Raw genomic sequence first — 19,129 nt, forward strand, 5'->3', positions numbered from 1 at the left:
TCACTCCTTGGTCATATCGAGGACTTGAATCCCAGACGGCACGGTTCGTTGTCTGACCGGAGAGAGACAGGCAACACCAGCAAGGTCCAAACACAAAGCTCTTTATTGAAGAGTGCACACAACAATAGAGAGCAGCCCGTCTCCAAAGAGAACCAGCAGCCTCTAAGTAAAACTAATAGGTTTTTATAAACAGTTTCTTCGCGTCACAAATTTATTCATAAAGCAGCCCACCCCTCCCCTATGTTAGTTAAAATCCTCTTTCTCTATAGGCATGCACATCTACCCCCTGTCATAAATATAAAGGGAAGGGTAAACCCCTTTGAAATCCCTCCTGGCCAGGGGAAAGCTCCTCTCACCTGTAAAGGGTTAAGAAGCTAAAGGTAACCTCGCTGGCACCTGACCAAAATGACCAATGAGGAGACAAGATACTTTCAAAAGCTGGGAGGAGGGAGAGAAACAAAGGGTCTGTGTCTGTCTATATGCTGGTTTCTGCAGGGGATAGACCAGGAATGGAGTCTTAGAACTTTTAGTAAGTAATCTAGCTAGGTATGTGTTAGATTATGATTTCTTTAAATGGCTGAGAAAAGAATTGTGCTGAATAGAATAACTATTTCTGTCTGTGTATCTTTTTTGTAACTTAAGGTTTTGCCTAGAGGGGTTCTCTATGTTTTTGAATCTAATTACCCTGTAAGATATCTACCATCCTGATTTTACAGGGGGGATTTCTTCATTTCTATTTACTTCTATTTTTATTAAAAGTCTTCTTGTAAGAAACTGAATGCTTTTTCATTGTTCTCAGATCCAAGGGTTTGGGTCTGTGGTCACCTATGCAAATTGGTGAGGCTTTTTATCCAACATTTCCCAGGAAAGGGGGGGTGCAAGTGTTGGGAAGATTGTTCATTGTTCTTAAGATCCAAGGGTCTGGGTCTGTAGTCACCTAGGCAAATTGAGGCTTTTTACCAAACCTTGTCCAGGAAGTGGGGTGCAAGGTTTTGGGAAGTATTTTGGGGGGAAAGACGCGTCCAAACAGCTCTTCCCCAGTAACCAGTATTAGTTTGGTGGTGGTAGCGGCCAGTCCAAGGACAACGGGTGGAATATTTTGTACCTTGGGGAAGTTTTGACCTAAGCTGGTAAAGATAAGCTTAGGAGGTTTTTCATGCAGGTCCCCACATCTGTACCCTAGAGTTCAGAGTAGGGGAGGAACCTTGACAGAGTGGAAAACAGCGCCTCTGTATCTCAAGGACTGTTCCCAGCACATCTGGTACAAAAATGCAGGAATGCAGGCCTCCCCTTTTTTCTCACCCTCTGTAACTTAAACACATATTCCTTCATTCTACTTTCAGAGACTTTCCCAGCAGCCTCTCTTAGCCTGACTTTGGTTTGGTTGGCATAACTGCCTCCTGTTTAGCTTTTCTCACCTAACAGTCCCCCCTTTGTCCCCAGAGTGCCATAGGGGAACTCTTGGGACATACTGGTCTCTGTGTGGAGTGACTTAAAAATATTCACTGGTTGGTAGGGCACAGCTTGGTACCCATCTAACAGCCACATCTTAACATAACATACAAAACTATTAGGCCACAAACAATTACAACGGCACTGCAAAGCAAGTTATGTAACCAGCCACCTATATCTGGAACCCAATTGAACAAATTGCCCCACCATGAGTTGACTTGCTCTCCTCCATGGTCTTTTGCAACTTGCATAAGGTGGTTTGCTCTTTCCCAGGTGGTGCTATAAACGTCCGGAACATATACACAGCATTCTTGCCCAATTAACGTACATGTTTCTCCCTGAGAGGCCAGCAAAATATCTAATGCCAAGCGGTTTTGGAGAACCATCTGCCTTAATTTTTTTTGTTCGGTTGCCAAGTCTACCAAGGCATCGGTAGTAGTATTTGCCATCATCTCCAACACTCCCTGAAGTCTCATGACTCCTTCCCCAATATTCCAAGTGGCACCTCCACAGGCGAAGACAAATCCTGCACAAGCACCCGTCCAGTCATTGAGGGCACACCAAGTAAGGGGGCGAGAGTCATTTGCATCTTCCTCAGCCCCTCTTACATTTCTGATTTTCCCTTTAGGGTGACATGTGCGATATACTACAGGTGGTTCTAACCAAGCCAAGTAGCAGGATCCACTCCATGAAGGAGGGAGGGCTAAGTATGCCTTGTTACCACACACCCAGTATACTCCAAAAAGGGTAGGAGTGACTTTGGACCAGGTATTATTAATACGTTCGTACCATCCGGTCCAAGATGGGAGGAGGGAGAATTTAGCCGCGGAGGCGTTAGAGGAACATAAACACAAAGTATGAGTTGGCAGGTTATACCCAAGCGTACAATTTATAACGTAATGCTCAATCAACTTATGATCTTTATACAAAAAATGTTTTTCCCCATGCAGACTGCACTTGTTACCTGCAAATCTATATCACGCGGAGATGCAAGAGGTTGCCCCATCCAGGAGAGAGATATTAGGACCTCTTTTACTCCCGAAATGAGTGCCATTAAAGTAGGCTGTGCACTCACTATTACCCAAAGTTATTTTCCCTTCTCTTAAGAGGCACCATTGACCAACTCGTTTCCAAACTATTAGATACCTGCTTTCAGAGATGCCGGTATCAGCCCAGGTAATATTTCAATTGCCTGAAGAATTTTTTCAGGACGGGGTCCAGGTCATATTCATTGCACTAAGGGGAATAGGAACCATGGGAAGACTTTTTTGGCTATCTGCTGGTACTAATGGGCACACCCAGCATGAAGTGTTTTGTAGGGCTGGCATACGAGATTTCATTTCATGGGCAAGACGTATAAATGTGTTAGAACTGTGTGATTCTATAGTCTCAACTCCCCATACCACCAAAAAAAAAAAAAAAATAACAAATAACAAACAGATTAAAAACACAAGAACCCAGTTTAGAGAACGGGGCCATCCTTCCCTGAGAGGGCACCACCAACTCAAGGTTTTTTTTAGCTGCAGCCGGAGCTTCAGGTCGCCCAAAGGGGTAGCAGTCCATTTGTCTTGAGCACAGATGTCGTCTGCTTCTGATTCACCCAGTTCATGGTGGGATGAATGTGCGTAGCTTCCTCAAAGTCCGACGCCAACTGCTTCTGGGGAATCTTTTTACAGGTCAGGTTCCCTAGCGGTGCTCCTCTTGACTCTGGTATGATGGATCCAGGTGGGTAGCTCCTTCAGTCGGATAGCGGTAGGGCTCACCAGAAGGGTTTCAAAGAGTCCCAGCCACTGTGGTTGAAGCGGAGTCTTCTGATATGCTTTTATCCACACAGGATCACCTGGTAAAAAAGAATGAACAGATTCCCACAAAGGTAAGGACTGGGAGTGGGCAGAGTATTGTTGCAATGTCAGTAGATGTCTCTGCAATTCTTTCACATAAGTCTCTGTGGCTTTGGTCATATCAGTATCATTGGGAACTGATATCAAAGGAGCGAAGGTTGGGGGTATATATCCAAACAGGATTTCGTAAGGTGTCAGTTTAGTTCTGGCACTCGGAGTTGTTTGAATGGTGTAGAGAGCTAGAGGAAGGACTTTAGTCCATCTCATATTGACTTCCCGGCATAATTTTGTCAAAAGATTTTTTAGAGTTCCGTTCATCCACTCCACCTGGCCCATTTTGTTCCTACCGGTCAGTTCGTTACAAATTTTTGCAGTAAAATGAGTACCTTGGTCTGAGTCAATTATTTCGGGGGGGGGGGGGGGGGACAAATCTTGGTATAATTTCGTTAAGTAATACCTTACATACAGCAGTTGCAGTCGCTCGAGTGGTGGAATAAGCTTCCAACGGTCTATTATGACTAATAAATGCCGCTTTCCTTCAGAGGGAGGTAAATCAGTAAAATCAATCTGTACATGCTGCATAGGTCTGTGAGCCCACCTGCACCCCTAGGTGGTGCTTGCTTATTTACACCCCTTGGGCTACACTGCTGACACAGAGCACACTTTTCTACTGTCCTTCTGACTAGTTCGTAAAGTCCTGAGGAAACAAACTGTCTTAACATAATCTGGGCCATTTTATTTGCTCCCAAGTGCGTATTTTTGTGGATCTGTTCCATCACTGCACTCTGTTGGTTTTTAGGTAAAACAAAATGACCATTACACTTCCACATTCCCATGGAATTGGGCTTAGCTCCCCATTTTTCCCAGATTATTTTTTTACTATCTGGGGCTTGCTGTTGCCAGGTTAAAAGAGGTGAACGTAAATCTAATTGAGTATTTTGTAAGGCAGCGGTTCTAGCAGCCTCATCGGCCAAGCGGTTACCTATTGATACAGGATCAGTGTTTTACAGATCTCACAGATGCTTGGGCACATTCAAGCCCCCTTCTTTCTTGGCTGTTAGCAAAATCCCAGCTGAGAGTAGTGTCCTTGGGCAGGCCAGCGTCTTATCTTTGGACCGAGCCTGCCAGTTACTGCGTTGAAGTAGCTCGTCCTCCGTTTGTTCTTTTTCTTCTCCCCTTCTTGGCTTCTATTAACCTGCAAAGGAAACTTTCACTTTCCACTCACACACCTTTGTTCAAAAATGAACACATATACATTGCCCATTATACAGCACTTTAGTCTTATTGTTCAATGTATACCACATACACCCTTCTAGTAAAATGACTTTATTATGGAGCTTTGGAGCAACAAGCCAGGACAAGCACACCTACTTTTGAGGAGTCCACTTGGTACAACCTCTGGCGTCCAATAGCTTTCCTCCCTCCCCAGCCCTCTGGCTAGCAATTTGAGGTAGCCAGAAGGATCCCATGTATAATACGGGGAGTGGGTTAACCTTTCATGTCCTTGCTTCCAAAGACTGTTGGTGTGTGAATTTTAACAACAATTTTTTTTCCAATTAAAAGATCTGGCCAATGAAATTTATTTTTCTTTCTTAAGCAAATGTATTCAACTTTAGTATATTACATTTTCCTGATATTATCCAAACACTTTTTATTCCAAATTGAATAAAACAAGTATCTGCATTTTAATTTAACCCTTCTATTTAGTTTTAAACTAAACTGTCCTATGAAAAATTAAACACAGCAATTCTGGCCACAAGACAAACACCACAAGACAGGACATAGAACACAGAACAGAATTCCTACTGTGCCAGTAAATTGATATGTTGAATTGCTTTTCATCTGGCATCAGTTTTCTCTGATTTTCTGAAAGACAAAAAGAACATAGATCTACCCCTTCTGGGCAGTCAGTCATTCTTAAAATATTTCCTTTTTATACAAATACCCTTGTTAATTGCAGGCAAAACAGAGGAATTACCCATATTTTCTTGTATTTGTTTCATAGGCAGCCCAGGTTTCAGTGGCTTTTACCTTATCAGTTAGGTAATTTACATTAAAACAAATGCTTTTCGGCTTGCTTTTGGACCCACAACTTAAAGATTTTTACTTTAAAAAGGGCACAATAAACTTTACCAGACTTTTACTTTTACCTCCTGTTTTCACAACACACAACTCTAAAAAGGAAAACACCAACTATTGTAGCCCCTTAGAGTCTAATAGGATCTTAATTAAATAGCATTATATATTTACATTCCTTTATACATTTGGGCGGTTAAGTTCCAGTAAAACCCCTTATGTTCTTTTAGCTAATTTGACTAAATTTTTCATAGCCAAATTATTTCAATCATATAGTCTCTTTGCCTGGATTTATTTACAGACATTTCTTTGAAAAAAAGGCCCATTTTCCCTTCAGAATGGCTGCAAAGAAACCAAAAATTCTTTTTCTTTAGCATAATTCCCTCCAGCAACTACAGAGTTAATGTCTCACTTTCTTTCCTTAAATCACTTGCTTATTCTCCAAAACGACACCCCAATCAACTCAGATTTTAACATTCCAAGTATTATTCCGGGATTTACGTTTTCCATTCCTGTAATTATTTACTCCTCTTTTTTCACTATGCCCTCCAAGTTTCCAACCTGTTTTCCAATCTCTCTATCTGTTGCTTGCCCGCTTGGGCCCGATCCTGTTTTTCTCTCTGAACTGTCCCTTCCATGAGCACCAGCTTTGTTCCACTACCAATTTCACAAGGAGGCTGGGCTTCTTAACTACCCCAGCCCTCCTGGTCTCTTCTCTTAAATATTCTCACTCACAAGGGCTACCCGAGTCCTCCCCCATGAGGCTTGTCACCTGGACAGAACACACGGCCAATTGGCGGTTTAACTATTTAATTTCCTCTTATGGCAGACACACTGTTGTTACGGCATATCCTGAGCACAAATGGTTACATTTTGACAAGTCTCTGAAGGACTGGTACTTGCTTAGCCAGTGCTTCCTTTTCTGCCTGGAAGTCCTGGTTTAAGGCTTGCAACTGGTCCTGGGCATAGGTCAGAAAGCCGAGGGTAAGCCGGAGGAGGGGCAGAAGCAGGCATAGCACAGAGCGGGGCTGGAGACCCCTGAGATGAATAAGAAAAGGAGGAGGAAAGAGGACGTCCTTGACTCTTCCATACAAACAGCTTTGAAAGCCATACGTCCTTCTTTTGGCTTATAATTATACCATACAAACAAATAATCCATTTGTCCCGGTCTAAGATCAACCAGAATATCTTTTAAGGAATCCATCCTGTCTGCGGAAAAAGTTCCGCAGGCCGGCCAGTCCTTAGTCGGGGACAAATGAGTGGTGAAAGCTGGCCATTGAACCTGACATAAATTATTCATCTTTGATTTAGTTAACCCAGTAGTTCCAGAGATTCCCTTCCAATCTCTGAGTATCAGAAACAACGGGGCATCCCCCAGGCATTTACTGCCAAATTGTCCCATCCTAGGTGGAAAGGGGACTCAAACCCACAATCCCCAACTCTTATTATCAAGCGATTATTATCACGGTTCGTTGTCTGACCGGAGAGAGACAGGCAACACCAGCAAGGTCTGAACACAAAGCTCTTTATTGAAGAGTGCACACAACAATAGAGAGCGGCCCGTCTCCAAAGAGAACCAGCAGCCTCTAAGTAAAACTAATAGGTTTTTATAAACAGTTCCGTCGCGTCACAAATTTGTTCATAAAGCAGCCCACCCCTCCCTTATATTAGTTAAAATCCTCTTTCTCTATAGGCATGCTCATCTACCCCCCTTATTGTAGATAACTTTTAGCAAATCATAGTGCTTCACTAACTTTTTTATCGGTATGGGTGTCAACTACGAGACGAGGAGTTAAAACAGACATAACACAAGAGCAGGGAGTGGAACCTCTTACACAACAACCTTTGTACAATATTTGCTGCAAATATATAACAGTGGTTGCAACAATGATCTATACCGTCACAGGTTATGTGAATAACCTCACCCCCCTACTCCCACTCCCCAACGCAAAATTGATGCAAGAAGGGATGACACAAACATCACTGACTGCATCCCAAGAGCTCCCCACCCTTGGTTCTGTTTTACTACAGCTAGTATTGGGTTAGAAGCCGTACCAGCGTATAATAGAAATGATTTATCAAAGTCATGTTCAATAACATGATTGAATCTCTTTACAAACTCAAGGTAGAACAATAGTGGATTGGATCTGCTCTTGCAGCATGGTTCCTGTGTGTCTAGTGATTTTCCCAAGAGCTAAAGAACATAGCAACTTTATCCATACAAGCTCTGGCAAATGTTTGGAACCCAATTAATATCAAGACAATGTAGATATTAATGTTGTCCATACAATAGGAATCTTGGCATTTAGCCATGAAAGTAATCTGGTAGTGTGCCTCAGTCTCCCTTTTCATACAGCACATCAGGTCTGGAATGTCTTTTCCCCTGTGAAAAGTTTCAATAACATTTACAGGTATTAACTGTGAAACATCAGTATAACAAGGCCTTTTAACAAAGTGTGTTTTCATGTATTTCTTTTAACATGTTCAAGGTTTTTTTTCAAAAGATTAGGCACATTGGACATTTTTACAGTTCTTGGTAATAGCAACACATTAGTTACAAAAATTACCATTAGCAACAACAACAAATTCATTGCAAGTATCCATCTACAATCATGTTTGTCTTGCCACACCTTTGGCTCAATACCACTGGGGTTTGGGCCTTTTAGGGTTAACTCATGGCTCTCCCTTGCAAAATTAAGGTCTCTCCTTTTCTCCTTGTCCTGAAGGATCAAACCCTGACTTCTCTTGCTTAAGAGAATTCACTGTCTGATTGGGTGTGCTCTCTTTGCTAACAGCTATTAGCAAGTGTCAAGGTTCCTTCCCCACTCTGAACTCTAGGGTACAGATGTGGGGACCTGCATGAAACCCCCCTAAGCTTATTTTTACCAGCTTAGGTTAAAACTTCCCCAAGGTACAAACTATTTTCCTTTTTTCCTTGGACTTTGTTGCTGCCACCACCAAGCGTCTAACAGATATATAACCGGGAAAGAGCCCGCTTGGAAACGTCTTTCCCCCCAAAATCCTCCCCAAACTCTACACCCCCTTTCCTGGGGAAGGCTTGAAAAAAATCCTCACCAATTTGCATAGGTGAACACAGACCCAAACCCTGGGATCTTAAGAACAATGAAAAAGCAATCAGGTTCTTAAAAGAAGAATTTTAATTGAAGAAGAAAAGTAAAAGAATCACCTCTGTAAAATCAGGATGGTAAATACCTTACAGGGTAATCAGATTCAAAACATAGAGAATCCCTCTAGGCAAAACCTTAAGTTACAAAAAGACACAAAAACAGGAATCTACATTCCATTCAGCTCAGCTTATTTTCTCAGCCATTTAAACAAACAGAATCTAACGCATATCTAGCTAGATTACTTACTAAGTTCTAAGACTCTATTCCTGTTCTGTCCCCGGCAAAAGCATCACACAGACAAAGAAAGCTTTGTTTCTCCCCACTCCAGATTTGAAAGTATCTTGTCTCCTCATTGGTCATTTGGGTCAGGTGCCAGCGAGGTTATCCTAGCTTCTTAACCCTTTACAGGTGAAAGGGTTTTTCCTCTGGCCAGGAGGGATTTTAAAGATGTTTACCCTTCCCTTTATATTTATGACAACATCATATGTTGACGTGGGTACTGGCTGGAGGCCTGAGGCTGGGCACTTTAAGGGAACTGTGTTGTTTGGACTTCTGAGTAACCAGGGAGGTGATATTGAAGCTGTTTTGTGCTGGCTTGGGAAATCTAAATCTTGGAATATCCACCAGCTTGTGGGGTTTGTCCGCCCCGTTCTGTTTGCAGTTCACCCTGATGGAGTGACCTCAGCTAGCTCCCACCGGGACCACCGCTACAGAGGAGAAGGGGTGACTGTGTGGGGAGAACACTGAGGGGACAGAAAAGAAAATGGGGGACCCTGAGGCTGAGGAGGCTGGAATGGGGGGGAGGCTGAGCAGGGGGCAGTGACAGGGGAGACTGCTGGGGGTAGAAGTGGCAGCTCAGAGGGTACTCAGGGGGTGCTGCCTTCCCCTCCTCCTCAGACCCTCCAACAATCCTGCCCCCCACAGCTCTGACCTTCTGCAGGGGGAGCCTGTCTGCCCTCAAACTCCTGTCCCCCATCCCAGCCCCTCTGCCCTCAGCCCCCCTCCCAATACCCTCAACCTACTTCCCTCAAACTCCTGGCTCTCCCGCACCTGGCTCCCCACAAACGCCGGCCATGGGGGGGCCCAGAAGAGCCAGAGGCTAAATCGCTCTCTGTCCTGTTGTGTTCATGGAAATGCAATAAAGAGCCAAGGTGCGAACACGCCCCAGACCCTGCCCCACACTGAACAGGGTTAAACACGAGCCAGGGGCAGGGTCCAGAGCCCGCAGCCTGCTCAGCTCCACGGCAAACCCCCATTGACCCCTGGGACTGGCTGTTACAGCAGAGCAGGAACCAGGGGAGCCATGGCAGGCACCGTGTGAAACGCGGGGTTTGTTCCAGCCCCAACCTCGTTCGCTGGAGCGAGTCTCTAGCTGGAAAATCCCCCAGGTTTGGGCGTCTCCCCGCTGGCCCCAGAGACGCTAGCGACTTGTCCTGGGGGGCAGAGGAGCCGGCGGAGCTGGGCTGGAGCCGGTATCGCTGCGGCTGCTGTTAAAGTCTGACCCGGTTTCCTCCCGGGTTGGGGGTTCAGCCGGGGGAGGGGCGATGGCATTGGGGTCCCTCTCTCCAGCCGCTCTGCTCAGGATGTCTCTGAGGAGCAGGGTCCAGACGGCCCGGGGGGCCCAGGAGACAGGGGTTGGCAGCCAGGATGTTGAAGTGAGTCTCTTTCTTTAAGGCCCCCAAAGGGTGGTGGATGGCACAGCCCATCCCCGCAATATTTTATCCACCAATGAAGCTTCATTTCCGACAACCCCAATTTTAGGTCACAAGTTTCCGTTTCCCCACTTCTCCCATGTCCCAGGCAGGCCCCTAACCCAGCCCTCAAGTTATATCCAGCACCTGGGTAAGGGGCACGCCTGGAAAATGGGAGAAGCGATCCTGTCTGCCCCAGGTGTGACACACACTGCCAGTGCGGAGACAGGGGGGTTGTGGGGTACCTGAGGGGGGCAGTTTGTGGTTCTGTGTTTATTACAAATCTGGAGATTAACAGGATGCAAAATAACACAAACAGCCTCCTTGCTGCGTCCTGTCCCTCCCCTGGTGGTGAACCTCCATGACCCTCCACATGTGGGGCTGGGTGGGGCAGCACCAGCTGTTGGAGGGTTTCCGGGGGGGCTATACACGTAATCTGTTCTCTGTGTGAGGTGACTCCCCCCCAGGATCACACTATGGGGGTGGGGGGAGGGTGCCCCCTGCGTCCCGGGGGTGCTGCCCGTGGGGGCCCCAGCTCACGTTGATGGCGGCATATAGGACAGGCTCGGGGGCACGGGCCGGCCCCCCCTGCTTGACCTGCAGCATCTGGCAGTCCAGCTCAGCGTAGGTGAGTCCCTCGGTCCCAGGCTCCTGGGGCTGGGAGGGGAGAGAGTCACTGTGTGTAGTGTGTGTGTGTGTGTGCCAACACCAACACACACAGAGCCACACTGCACATAGCGATGTGCGCACACACAGAGATTTGCACACACACACAGGTGAACTTACGCCAGCGTAGCACACAGATGTGTGTGCTCCCCCCACCTCCCTGAGGGAGCAGGTGTACACAGCAGCAGAGCAGTCCCAACCCCTCCACCAGGGGGCAGCGACGTTCACACACGCGCACAGCTGCTCTGACACGCTCTGTCCTGTCCAGCGGTGGGCTCTGGAGAGCAGCGCTTCCTCCCACCCCCTCTCCACGGACACTCCAGCCCATAGAGCCCCATGGGACAGAGATCAGGGAAATCCTCCCTGGCCCGTGCCGCACCTGCCCGCCCTGGAATTCTGCTGACCCTCTGCAAACCTCAGACAAATGCAAACATTTGGGGGGAAGGTTTGCGGGGGGGGGTGAGTTTGTGGGATGCAAGATCAGCCTCTTATTCTCAGTGTTCTGGGTCTCCCCCCTCCCTTCTGTCCCCCGATCCCGGGGGGAGCCCTGTTGCTGATCCCTGTTGCTCTAGTGGGGCCCACAAAGGGCCAGATTGGTGGGGCGGTGGATATCTTGGGGAGTGGGGAGCGCTTACCAGGACATCCAGCTGCTTCCCTTGGCACATAAGGGTGTCTGTGGAACAGAGACAGTCCCAGTGAGGGACTGGGTCCAGATCAGGGCCCGGGGCCTGGCCTCCCACCCCACATCTCAGCCCTTTGCAGAGTGGCCCACCTTCCCCCCAGCACACTGGGCTGGGGCAGGGTCACTAGCTTCATGGTGCAGCAGGGGAAACTGAGGAAACAGAGCAAGGCAGGGGCACCCCCAAGGGGATGCAGTGAGACAGGGCAGAGATGCCTCGTCCCACAGCAACACACAGGCTGCACCCCACATCAGCGTGTCCTCCCCCGCTCAGGACACAGCCCCCACCAGGGGACACCCACCTCTCCCCTCTTCTCCCCTTCCCTCCTCCCCATGGCTGCCCCCTCGTGTGTGACTTACCGACTGTGGCTGCAGCCTTGGACTCTCTACAGGGACAAAGAGAGAGAGATCATAACAAACCCAGGAGTCCTGTCTCCCAGCCCCCCTGCTCCAACCCACTAGACCCCACTCCCCTGCCCGAGCCAGGGAGAGAACCAGGAGTCCTGTGTCCTGGAACAGGTAGATTGAGGGGAGCAGAGGGGGTCTCACCTGCTCTCTCTTGGTGTTGGTCCTTTCCCTGCAGAGACAGGAAGCAGAATCGTCCATAAGTCGACCTGGATCCCCATGTACCAGCCCTGCCCCTCAGCCCCATAGGGCAGCCAGGACAGGGGGCTCAGGAGGGAGGGAATCCCCCTCATCACTCTGCCTGGATACCCTAGAGACAGGCTGAGACTCGCCCCCTGCAGCACAGCACCCCCTATGGAGCCCCCCACTCCCTGCAGCACAGCACCCCCTATGGAGTCCTCCGCCCCCTGCAGCACAGCACCCCCTATGGAGCCCCCCACTCCCTGCAGCACAGCACCCCCTATGGAGCCCCCCACTGCCTGCAGCACAGCACCCCCTATGGAGTCCTCCGCCCCCTGCAGCACAGCGCCCCCTATGGAGCCCCCCACTCCCTGCAGCACAGCGCCCCCTATGGAGCCCCTCACTCCCTGCAGCACAGCACCCCCTATGGAGCCCCTCACTCCCTGCAGCACAGTGCCCCCTATGGAGCCCCCCACTGCCTGCAGCACAGCACCCCCTATGGAGTCCTCCGCCCCCTGCAGCACAGTGCCCACTATGGAGCCCCCCACTACCTGCAGCACAGCACCCCCTATGGAGCCCCCCACTCCCTGCAGCACAGCACCCCCTATGGAGCCCCCCACTGCCTGCAGCACAGCACCCCCTATGGAGTCCTCCGCCCCCTGCAGCACAGCACCCCCTATGGAGCCCCCCACTGCCTGCAGCACAGCACCCCCTATGGAGTCCTCCGCCCCCTGCAGCACAGCACCCCCTATGGAGCCCCCCACTCCCTGCAGCACAGCACCCCCTATGGAGCCCCTCACTCCCTGCAGCACAGCACCCCCTATGGAGTCCTCCGCCCCCTGCAGCACAGCACCCCCTATGGAGCCCCCCACTCCCTGCAGCACAGCACCCCCTATGGAGCCCCCCACTGCCTGCAGCACAGCACCCCCTATGGAGTCCTCCGCCCCCTGCAGCACAGTGCCCCCTAGGGGCGCCAGCTCTCTCTGCCAGGGGAGAGTGCCCCCTGCTGGGCCCCCTGCTCCACCCCCTTGGTTTCCTGGCCTGTCTCCCACCCAAGCGGTGACCCCTTTCCAGCCCGGCTTAGCAGCGGGTTTAACCCTTCCCTCGCTGGGCCGGGCACTCACTTCCTCGGGTTCTTCTGTGGCAGAGGATGCCCAGGAGAACGAGGAGGCTGGCGGCCGCTGCGCTCACCCCGGCGATGACAGGGCTGCTCAGCTCCGGTGCTGCGCTTGGTTCCGTTCCACCTGGGAAGAAGAGCGGCTGGTTCATTACCTGCTACCCCAGCCCCGCCCCCTCAAGGCCTCAGGGACCCACAGCAGAATATGCTATGGAGCTGGGAGGGGCAGGAGCAGAGGGGATGCTGGGTAATAGTGGTTGGGGGGGTGTTCACTGCCAATGACAAAGGGTTGTCTTGGGGAGAGGGCAGAGTGTGTGTAGGGGGATGAACCCCAGGCCCCATGTACCCAGTGAAGCCAGCTGGGCCCGAATCCCACACCCCGGCTCCCTGGGTCCCGCCCCTGTCCCGGGAATTTCCCTGCAGCTTCAGCTCACTTCTGCGTAGCAATCATGTGGGTGGGGCGACGGCAGTGGGTGGAGCTTGTGGCTGGGGAGGGTGCTTTGAGATCATTGGAAGAATTATGCTCCGCTGAAGCGATCATCAGCGGAAAACGTAACGGTGCTGTCATCGCAACAGCCGTCATTAGGTTCCAGAGTCAACAACGTGTCACTCTGAATGGATGGGTTCAAGTGTTAACACCATGTCTATCTGAATTGATAGGTGCCAGAGTTAACCCCCCTGCTGGGCAGAACCCTGCAAAGGGAGAGCCCTGCTTCTGAGCCGTTCCCCCAGGCTATCTGCAGACACAGGCAGACAGATGGGATGCATGGGACTGTTATCCCGGCTCTCTGTCCCCGGTCCTGTTCTCCCAGGGGGATATGCACCGAGTTGTGCCCCACATGGGTGGCTTTGTGGTGCCAGGGGGTAGCACAGCATCCCGGTCTGTGGGGCCCCCGGGGTGGGGCTGTGCATTGTGGGGAAGCTCTCCTGGGCTCTGCCCTCACCAAGCCAATCTGGTATCTGTCCCGTGATATCCCCCCAGCATATGAAATGAGTTGGGGGGCTGTCAGCCCAGATAGGGCATTCGCTGTGGAGATCTTCGCCCATCACACCCAAACAGCCCTTTGTGGCTCCCCCTGGGGGCGGCTGCTAGGACAGCACAAACCTGTTTCTGGGGGAGTTGATGGTGATTTCCTGCCCCCAGCCCCAGTACCTGGCCACGCACTGCCTGGGTGAGTCGGAGCCGGCACCATTATCAGCTGAGTCAGGTTGGTTCCCCCTGCGGGAGTAGAACCAGCGTCTGTCAGGGTCTGGGGCGCAGGGGTGAGAAAGCTGGAGCCCTGGTGTCTGGGGTTAGTTATACAGGGAAACCAGTGATGGGGGCTTTTCCCTGAGCTGAGGGAGAAGATGGGACCCAGGGATTCAGGCTGGCTCAGTGCCCCAGGGATCGCAGGAGGGGAGGATCAGCCCAGCGAGACCCTCAGCACAGATACAGCCCCTGCCTGGCTCCACAGAACTGGAACTGCAATCATTAATTACTAGTATTAATTACCAGGAGCCCCTGTCCTGGGCCCCGTGTGCTCAGAGCTGTACGGACACCAGACACAGAGACGGTCACTGCTCCACTCAGATGCCATTCACACCTGGAGTCACTGCAGAGCAGCTCTGGGCACGGCTGTTCCTATTTCGGAGGAGGACGCCCCTGTGTCTATAGAGCTAAAGGGGAGCTCGTCTGCCAAACAGGGCTGTATCAAACCAGGGGGCGCGAATTCCAACAGCCCAGACATGCTCTGAGATCACCAGCGGAGATTGGGAATGACACTGGATTCATCATTTTGGGTCCAGTTTTCATGTAGACAAGGTCTTCGTCCATCTTTCTATCCCTCATCAGACGCACTCCCATCTGTCCACCACCCTACCTTCCCACAGACCCACATTCCCACAGACTGGTGACCATAGGGCCCCATGGATCAATCCACCATCCTCTGTGTAGAAGACTTGAACCCATCAGTTCTGTCTTCTGGGACTGTCCCCCTCCAAACAGCCTGAATGGCCCCGTGGGTGTCTGATCCGGGAACCCTGTTCCCTGGGGGATGAAATGTTCCATTTCTCCCACCCACCTTCTCCCTCCAGCTCCATTGGGGGGGGGAGGGGGAGGGGAGGGATCTGGCTGCCAGGGCCCAGCTGGGTCAGTTCCCTCTGTGGGATTAAACCAGCACCCAGGCCTGGGGTGGGAAGGGGCTGAAATGGTGACTCAGTGACTGGGCCACTCACCCCATCACCCAGCGTATGTTATGGGTTCAATTGTCCGGGCAGGTGGGGGGTGAATTCAGCGCTGGGGCAAGTGCTGGCTGCACAGCCCCTTGGCCCTGGCTCCTTTGTGCATCCCTAGAGCAGGGCAGCCGGGGGAGCATCCCCCTGGAAGAGGTCCCTGCTCTGCAGTTCCCCCTGGGGGCAGAGATCCTCCCTCTCTTGGCCCCGAACCTCCAGCAGCTGTTGCTCCCCCCTGGCTGGGAACCTCCCAGTGACTCCGTCCCAGCTCCCCAGCCGGGTGTCCCCTCTGCTGGGCCCAGGGTTCAGGGCAGAGCCGGCTCTGAGCATCCCATTGGGACAGGCACCCCCTGAGCGTCTAGCTGGGTGTGGGGCTGTGATGGGAGAGTGGATTCCCTTCAGTGTGGGTCCCCTAAGGACTATCGCAGAGAGAGCATTGACCCACCTCTAGCAGAAGATCTTCCCAGTAAGCTGGAAGAAGCTATAAAGAGGGGAAGTGACAACATCCCTTGGCCTCACTCCCCGCACAACTCAGCCCCTGGAAACACGTCTGGAGGACAAAGACTTTGAACTGGGGAGGGTGGTCCCGGCAGGAAGGCAGTTCCAGTCTGTGTACTGAAGATCTGTGACCTGTGGGTACCAGCTACCAGGGGGAGACACTGTTTGATTCAAATCCTGGTTAGTTTGTAGAACTCAGACTGCCAGTTTATTTTTGTTTCGTAAGTAACTGACTCTGATCTCTGCTTGCTAGTTATAATCACTTCAACTCTATCTCTCTGGAGTTAATAAATCTCTTTTCTATTTGATCTCAAACAGTGTGTTTCGGTTGAAGTGCCTGGGAAATCTCAGCTCAGGTTACAAAGGCTGGTGCGTGTCCTCTCCCCATCGAGGGAGGGGCGGACTGGGTAATGAACAGACACTGGCCAGGCTTCTGACCAGTGCAGGATGGTACCAGGCCCGGGATCTGGGAGGGACTTGGCTGGCGCGACCCTATTAAGGGTTCGTGAGAGGCTGGGAGATCATTCCTGTAACTCCAGTGGGTGTGTCCCTGGCTGTGGATGGCTGGGTAAGTGCAGGACCTGCCAGAGGTTTGTAGCTTGACATCAGCATCACAGTTGTGAGGGATACCACAGGTTGGTGGGACAGAGGGTCCAGCGGTTCCATAGACCCACCCTGGGAACCCTCTCACAGAGCGAAGATACTGAGCTGGGCCCCTCACCTGCTACCATCAGCTCCACGGGGTCGCTGGGATGTGACCAGACGGAGGGGTCCAATTTGGTGCCATATTGGCAGCTGTAGCTCCCTGTGTGTCTCTGGCTCACGTTGTGGATGGTAAACTCAGCCACGTCCCCAGCAGTCTCTGCCCAGCGCCGTACGTCCGGGTTTCCAAGTTTATACATGAGGAACGTCGCTTTCTGGCATCGACACTCACACCGGATGGTCACAGTTCTCCCCAGTGTGACTCCCCTGCTGGGGCTCAGGGAGATGGAGGGTTTGGGGTAGCTGAGCTCTGCAGTGAGAAGGAGACAGGCCGTGAGACAGGACCTGGCACAGTCACTGCGCCCTGTCCTCGCCGCACGGTCCCAGACCCGGGGCCCCTGGGAGAAAACCCAGCCAGAGGAACCTCTCCGAGATCCCAGAGATTTCTTGGAGCTATGACCGAAACTGCCTGAGGACCTAAATCCAGAGCACCCTCTGTACCTGTCTATCCACTTAATAGTCCCCCCGAGCCTGGGAGCCAGGACGCCTGGGTTCTGTCCCTGGCTCTGGGAAGGGAGTGGCGTCTAGTGGTTAGAGCTGGGGGGGCCTGGCAGTCAGAGGTGCTGGGAGCTGCACAGGCACAGTGAGAAAAAGCCCCCACCCTAAAGCCAACCTCGACTCTGTAACCAGACACAAGGTGCAGGGAGGATGATTCATACAAGGGGAAATGGAAGCCCGGGGAAGTAAGTGACACCCCAAGGACCCCTGGGGGCAGGGATCCCCCCCGCGTCAGTCCTGAATCTACAGCGGCTGGGAACCCCCCCCATGACTCTGTCCCCGCTCCCCGGGACCCTCACCTGCTACAACAATCCGCAGGTAATCATGGGGCTCCGGCTCCGATCTGGAGCGAGATCTGCAGTGGTAGAACCCTGCGTCTTCCCGTCTGGCGCTGGGGATGGTGAATTCACCCCCGTCCCCAGCAGCGTCCAGCTCCTGGATTTGGATTCCATCCTTATACAGAAATAACCTCCTGGCCTCGCACCGACACTGACAGCAGATGGTGACGGCTGCCCCCGGGACGATCACCCCGCTGGGGCTGGCGGAGATGGAGGGTCTGGGCGCAGGGAGCTCTGCGTTCACAGGAGTGAGATGGGGAGACACAAACTACTCCCCACGTGTCTTAGTGCCCAGCCCCAGGGATAGCGCCAGGGCTAACAGACACCTGCATCCGATGAAGTGAGCTGTAGCTCACAAAAGCTTATGCTCAGATAAATTTGTTAGACACCTCACTGCATCTACAGGGAACCTGTGGGATGGATTCTGATCTCAGCGCCCCCAGGGTCAATCCGGAGTCACCCCTGACTGAACTGGGGGCAGGGCTGGATTCTGATCTCAGTGCCCCCAGGGTCGATCCAGAGTCACCCCTGACTTCACTTAGGGCAAAGCCGGGTTCTGATCTCAGCCCCCCAGGATCAATCTGGAGTTACCCCTGACTGCACTGCAGGCAGGGCTGGGTTCTGATCTCAGTCCCCTGGGATCAATCCAGAGTCAACTCCAACTGAGTTTTGGGGGAAGGTTCAGGTCTCAGCTGCTCTTTTCCCCTCCACCTTCCCCCCCCCCATCCTTAACACTTAGCATTGAGCAGCACAGATACTCACCTCTAGACACTTTGCTCTGCCCGGCCAGCCAGCAGCCTGGAGAGGAGACATCTTGTTAGGGACCAGATCCCAGAGCGACTGGATCCTACACTCTGGTCTCAGATCCCACCATGGGCACACTCCCAGGTCTCAGATTCCCCCATGGGCACACGCCTGATCTCAGATTCCCCCCCATGGGCACACGCCCTGGCTGTCTCCAAGACTCACCGAGGAAGAGGACGGTGAGAGCAGACACCATGATGGGGCAGTGAGGGGGCCCCTCAGCGCTGCCACCAAAGCCGCAGTGCCTGGCTCCACCAAGCCCCAAATAAGGAACTCAGCCGGTGGCTGCAGCTGGAGGAAGTTGATGATGTCTTGTCTCTTCCTGCATCCATCACATCTTGTCTTTAATCTGCAGGCGAAATCTAACGCAGCCAAAGTAAGCAGCAGTCATTGCAAAACCAAGGAAACCCTGAGACCTTCAGCCTGGCCAATCACCATGCAGCTCGCAGCTTGTTTGTGTCTGTGGGGAGCGGGGACAGGTCACCCTCAATTTCTCCTGCAGCCTTGGGGAAGGTGCAACAGGCTGGGAGCCAGGAGACCACAGGGTCTAGTCTTCAATCTTCGCCTGACCACGATTTCCATGCAGATTCCCCCCTCCCATCCTGTCCTTTCTTACATTCTGGAATCAAACCTCACCGGTGACCCATGTAGGTAAAATTAATACGTGATCATGCAATTAAAGGCTGGCTTCGTAATGCATGTGCATGGGAGGGTGGAGTTTAGGTTGTATCTGTTGCATTTCCCGGTGCTGGAGGGTTTGACTCTGCAGCCTTCCTGCTCAGC

At 51.7% G+C, this 19,129-nt stretch overlaps 1 protein-coding gene across 1 annotated transcript; it reads right to left on the bottom strand.

The window, feature by feature from the left end:
- Nucleotides 1–9,514: 9,514 nt before the first annotated feature.
- On the bottom strand, nucleotides 9,515–18,587 carry LOC140902208 (T-cell-interacting, activating receptor on myeloid cells protein 1-like). The gene is given in 11 exon segments (XM_073322052.1): nucleotides 9,515–10,688; nucleotides 10,690–10,845; nucleotides 11,490–11,527; nucleotides 11,894–11,919; nucleotides 12,083–12,110; nucleotides 13,243–13,362; nucleotides 14,389–14,454; nucleotides 16,666–16,956; nucleotides 17,504–17,776; nucleotides 18,305–18,340; nucleotides 18,512–18,587. Coding segments are annotated over 11 exon segments (1,431 nt in total). The 5' UTR covers nucleotides 18,543–18,587; the 3' UTR covers nucleotides 9,515–10,322.
- Nucleotides 18,588–19,129: the final 542 nt, after the last annotated feature.

The sequence above is a fragment of the Lepidochelys kempii genome, chromosome 23 (genome assembly GCF_965140265.1).
Source record: "Lepidochelys kempii isolate rLepKem1 chromosome 23, rLepKem1.hap2, whole genome shotgun sequence".
Lineage (NCBI taxonomy): Eukaryota > Metazoa > Chordata > Testudines > Cheloniidae > Lepidochelys > Lepidochelys kempii.